This window comes from Orycteropus afer, unplaced genomic scaffold, assembly GCF_000298275.1.
Source record: "Orycteropus afer afer isolate SDZICR_OR568_19922 unplaced genomic scaffold, OryAfe1.0 scaffold00079, whole genome shotgun sequence".
In the NCBI taxonomy this organism is placed as follows: Eukaryota; Metazoa; Chordata; class Mammalia; order Tubulidentata; family Orycteropodidae; genus Orycteropus; species Orycteropus afer.
The window spans coordinates 8,470,212-8,475,911 of NW_006921666.1; the positions used below are offsets into that span (position 1 = coordinate 8,470,212).

Below are 5,700 nucleotides of genomic sequence, written 5' to 3' on the forward strand. Positions count from 1 at the left end.
TTCATCCACACCTGGACCTCAGTAGCATCTCTAATGGGCTATTTCACTTCTGAAGAATTTTCCCTATAATCTAGCTTTCAGTTTGAATCAAAGTGGAGGCTAAATTCCAAAGATGCAGTGAATCTGTGTTCTGAAGATTATCTTTACCCTGACTATTCACGGGTCTAATTCTAGAAGCAGAGTCTCTACTGCTAGGAAGGCAGCCCTCCTCTAGCAGTCCTGGTACCCCTGGGTCTTTCTGGCCTCTAGAGCTGGGGCACATTTAAAGGTATTTAAGGTTTAGAGGCACCCCACAAAGCCCCTTCTAGATTAAGTGACTTTTCAGACAGGAAGAATAATTTTAAAATAGTTTTTAAACTTTTAGGGAAGTTGGACTTAATTGAATCTCCCAGGGAACTACTTGAACAGCCTAGAAGGGCCACCATCTAGGCAGCTTTGGGCCATAACAGACTCTATGGATCCGTCTTCTCTCCCAAGCTTCTGACAAAAGTTGGGGTCCCCTAGTGACCTGGTTCCAGTTGCTGGGCATTAGCTAGCCATACATCCCACCCTGTAGGCCACCCTATAGGCAGTGCATTATCCACGCATTTTCTGGCTCCACTCCATGCTGTATGCATGCATGCATGCACGTATGCATGTCCATGCACATGCACTGGCCTATCTTGGATTTACTTAGCAACTTGTTAAAAATCTCTGCTAACCTTTCCTCTTTGGTAATTTGTTTCAAGAAAGCTCACTCTCAGATCTCAACTTTTTCACCATTACAAGAAGAATACAAAGTACTCTCTGAGTTTGTGCTTAATCACTTAAATGAAGAAACAAAAACACACCACTTCTCTTCTAGTCTCTGTGCAGGCCGCCCATCCTGCTGTGGAGAGGATTAGTAGCAGCTTATTTTCTTTTAGTTTGTTTTCAGGTTCCTGATGATGTCTTGGTTGCTTTTAAATCTTAATTTAAAAAAAAATAAGTATTTTTAATTAATCCAAGTCTCACTTTGTCTCAAAATCTAAATCCTTTCTTCTCAAAGTGCGGTTCCTGGACCAATAGTTGGCATCTCCAGGGAGAATGTTAGCAATGTGCCAACTGCAGGTCCCCTCTGAGACCTACCAATGGGAATCTGATAGCTAACAAAATCCTCAGGTGCCCCATATGCACATTAAGGTTTGAAAACAGGGTATCATGCTTGATAATGTGGAGGGTCAATGAAAAAGGGGAAGGCCCTCAATGAGGTGGATCAATACAGTGGCTGCAAGGATGGACTTAGGTATAGCAAGGATTGTGAGGCTGACACAGGACCACATGGTTGTTCCGTGGTAAATAGGGTCACTATGAGTCAGTGACAACAGCACCTAAGAACAAGAAGTAATTCTCATTTAAATCTGTGCCCAGCACTACCAGTTGCACTTGAAGGGTTGGGGAGGGTGGAAGAAGAGGGAGCAGCATTGTTAGAATAGTGGTAAAGAATTTAGGATAATTTGGTATTTCCTAAAATAGTTGCAGCAGATCCATTCCCGTTCCACAGGACCTTGCCAGGAAAGCAGCAGAACAACGGTATCGAGACACCCTGCAGCAGGCTGGCCTGGATGAAGACTTTGTGAGCAGCCAGGGTCAGAGCACCCGCACTGAACAACGGAAGAGGCCAGAAGTCAGTGATTTCCCCAGGAAATGGGACACTGCTGCCATTTAGCAGCTAAGCTGCCAAGCCTAGTAATGCCACTGGGAGAAACCTTTACAACAACCATACTTGCAAATCACAGTCCTGACTGATCCAGAGATCTCCAAGCAAAACACTTGAACTAGAGTAGTTCAGTTAGTAATAAAATAAAACTATTCTATATTTTAGATTTAGATGCCTTTAATTTGAAACAGATTAATATTCCAGTGCCAATGCCATGAGTCAAAAGTATTTCCACTTCCCTTTTGAAGAAAGGCTATAAATATTTTGAGTCACTGTAAAATGACTAGAACTTTTTCTGTTTGTTGTCGTTATGTGCCGTCAAGTCAAACCCAACTCGTAGCGACCCCTCCTTGGGTTTCCGAGGCAGTATCACTACGGAAGTAGGATTGCCCAACCTTCCTTCCAAGGAGTGGCTAGTACTCCTTAAAAGCACCACCTCTTCCATAACTCATTTTGATATTGTATAAGTCACAGAGAGAAGAGCATAGGATCTCCATTACTCTTGGTTTTGTTTTTTTGAATACTAATGGTCCCTCCTAAGTTCTCTCTCAGTTTTCTCCAGGAAATTTACCTTTACACTCTATATAAAATAATGAAAATGTTATGTTTCCTTTAGGTTTAAATTTTTCATCTCATAATGCTTTCCTTTATGCTGCAGCATCCATGAAATTACGAAACTCGGCATCAGGGATCCACAGCAGAATTTGGAAAACTCTCTAGAACAGTCTACAAGCCTCGAGAAACAACTGGAGGAGCTGTCTTTTGAAACACCAGAGAATCTCAAATCACTTGCTTAATGAGAATACTTTAATAACCTCCTTTGAATGATGTTAAGCAAACTAACCTGGGGTTGAGACAAGGCAGGCAAAACTTGGGTTTCTGAGTCATGGTACTCTTGGAGAATGGTTCAAGGAAATCAAAAAAGAGATATTCAGGGAGGAAGGATCATAGGCCAGAGTTAAGGGATCTTGCTTTGTGCCTCACACTCAGAGGGGCTAGATAGGAAACATACATGAGTCAAGTGGGCTAGATGTCAGATAGTAGGAGACAGTAGAAACTGGAGGGTGTAAACCCTGTTGAGATAGATGCCTAGTACTGCCAGGTCAACCATGTTTTCAACAGAAGCCAGAAATTTACACGTTGACAAGTAATTAAGGTATTTTGAAATACTGGTGGACAAAACAAAACACATCTGTAGATCAGATGTAGCCCATGGGGGACAAGTTTGTATTTTCTAGTTCAGAATTTCTCAAACTCAGCACTACTGACATTTTGGGCTGATCATTCTTTGTTGGGTGGGGTTGTCTTCTGCACTGTAGGATGTTTAACAGCATCCCTGGCCTCTACCTACTAAAACACCAGTAGAACTCTGCTACTCTCCCAGCCCCTCAAGTTTTGACAACTAAAAATGCTGTCCAGGCATTGCCAAATGACCCCTGGGGGGCAGAATTTCCCTGGTTGAGAACCACTACTCAAGCGTGAAAGTAAGGCTGCAGGAAGCAAAAACTGGCATGTTAAGAATACAAGTAACTGCTGTGACTTCAGTCTGTACAGTACCAGATGATTATGCATGTCATTAAGGACTTAAAAACTACAATTACTTTATTAAAACCAGTCCGTTCTGTCTGTTACTGTTTAGAATGTGTTACTCTGCGGGTGCTTGGGGTGTGTGTGTCTGTGTATCTTGGGATGAAGGTTTTAAACAAGATTTTAAACAAATCTCAAACTTCCCTGGCAGCCGTGATTCTCCACTGGTAGGTCACCTTTGGCATTCTTTTTGTTTCACTAGTAGTAGTTACATATTCTCTCTCAGGAGTTTTAGAGACAGGATTTCAAGACTGGTTATTTTAACAGAAGCACCTTACATTTTTAAAAACTCTTTCTGGAAAAACTTAAAAGTTTCTATGCTGTTATTGCCATTTTTCCAGAATCAGAGTCTCTTTCTGGTGGTAACTGAGTGATACTCTGATTACTACCATCTGGTTCTGCTAGTTAGAGATGGGGATACTCAGACCATGTTTCCAAGACTCCTGAGCTCACTTTTACCAGCATGGAATCCTAAGGGTAAATCAGTGCCCTACCTAAAGGGCAATTAATCTCCTTTTTAAGAAAAGAAATTTTGTGAAAAACAAGGAACCAAAGAACTGACTGGGCTGTTTGGTTTATTTAAAGGGAAAACAATTGAAGCTCTTAATCATGTGATTTTTTTAAATTAAAACAAAGCAAAACAAAAAGCCCTCTTAACATGCTACTTACTATGTTTCATAAATGAAGAAAGCAAAGTGACCGAGTCAAGGTACAGGACAAGATAGTAACCTCAGCCTGGGCCAAGGGAAGATTCAAGTAATTTATTTTTTTGCAGCCCAGTGGCAGAGTTTCGTACTCAGGTTGCTAAAGGGAGAATGTCACAACAGAACTGACATTTGCTCCCTTCTGCAAAGCAACAAGGCATCTTGAAAGCTCAACTTCCTGGTGAAGTTTTATGGTTGGTGGCAGGACTTAGTTCATCCATGTGAGAAGAGAGCTGAGTCTGGGATGAAAGCTCTTCAAAGGCAAACTTCCCTCTACAGTCAGAGAAACTTCACCCAACACATAACCAAATTCACTTTTGGGAGGAATCCATCCCAAAGTAGCAGTGGGACGAGAGGTAGGTACAGTCACCCAGCCCATAGTCACTGCTTTCTTCCTTCTCTGGATCAGATTCATCTTGTATGCCAGGGAAGATGGACAGAGGCAAAGGCAGGGTCTTGTCCTTCACAGATTCATTGTGGTTCCGGCAGTTCATAAGCTGTAAGCATCCTGTTCCCACGGCATGAACCCTGGAATCAGATAGAGCTGCTCTGCCAGGAGTTAGCACCCACACTCATGTCCGTCTTTCAGTTAGATCTCCTTGGTTTAGTAACTGTAAAAGATTAAAAAACAGAATCTAGAATATGATACAAATGAATTACAGGAAAAATATTTCATACTAAGTATAAGAATTAATTAAGAGTGGGAGGTAGGGTGGCACTGCAAGGATAAACAAAGGATGCTTAGCTCCAAAGCAAGAGAGACATGACCCAAACCACAGTAAAAAGTTAAAAAAGAGAGATGTACACACTGACAGACCTCAGTGTTTGAGGACAGCCTTCTGTCCACTTCATGATGCTGGCTTTCTCACTATGCTGAGTCTATAAGCCAAACCGTATCCCTCATTTTCCTGTAACTTCCAAGTCCTGAATAATGAACTAACAAGCAAAGTTTCAGTGGAATCACTGGCAGCATGGGTAAAATTAATCAGATTTATGGCCGAGACAGACTAGTGAATAATGATGTGAGGTGGTCTGACAGAGCAACATGATACTAATGCAATGTCCTTAAGTATTACTACTGTATGGGGAACTGTCTTGTGGAAGCAACTCCAATCTCTACAAAGGCCCTTCAAAGTATTAGATGAAGTAGGACGACCTGTAGTTTTGGTAGAAGGCACTGTTGACTTAAAAGTCTCAAGCCAAAAAGTGATATCTCACATTCTGTTTGATAGGACACAAAAAAGAAAAGCAATAGTCACAGTCAGTGATGGAGAAATCTGTAATTTCTGGGGAGAAATCAGAATAGGTGGAACTAACAATAAATAAGGCAGTAAAAGCATAGGTGAAGACTCAAGCAGGAGAAACAAACAAGAAAGGGAGGCTATTTTAAGAAATTTGGTGGGTAGAAAAGTATGTTAAACACATACAAAGAATCAACCAGCCAAAATGAGAATTCTATAGGGCAAATAACCCAATTCCTTAAATAAATAATCATCCTGAAAAGGAGAGAGAAAGGGCCATTATAGATTGAGAAATAATAACCAAATGCCATGTATGGGCCTTGTTGATCCTGATCAAATAAACCAACTATAAAAAGGTATCTTTGAGGGAGTTCCCGCAAGATGGCAGACTAGGCAAAAGGACTGCACAGACCCTCTTCAACAAAGAAAAGGGAAACCAATTAACACAGACACAGAAGATAATCTTGGACCCCTGAGCCTTGAAGGGAAG

The 5,700-nt window shown here is 41.4% G+C and overlaps 2 protein-coding genes across 2 annotated transcripts in view; one reads left to right on the forward strand and one right to left on the reverse strand.

Moving 5' to 3' along the window:
* FAM161B (FAM161 centrosomal protein B) overlaps positions 1 to 2,475 on the forward strand; it is a 15,941-nt gene extending 13,466 nt beyond the window's left edge. Inside the window, exons 6-7 of the mRNA XM_042781019.1 lie at positions 1,495 to 1,659; positions 2,334 to 2,475. Coding sequence (XP_042636953.1) covers positions 1,495 to 1,659; positions 2,334 to 2,475 — 307 coding nt within the window. The remainder of the gene's footprint in view (positions 1 to 1,494; positions 1,660 to 2,333) is intronic.
* A 2,066-nt stretch (positions 2,476 to 4,541) lies between these two features.
* Positions 4,542 to 5,700, reverse strand: part of ZNF410 (zinc finger protein 410) — a 36,681-nt gene continuing 35,522 nt past the window's right edge. Inside the window, exon 11 of the mRNA XM_007941377.2 lies at positions 4,542 to 4,580. Within this exon, the coding sequence (XP_007939568.1) occupies positions 4,542 to 4,580 (39 nt within the window). The remainder of the gene's footprint in view (positions 4,581 to 5,700) is intronic.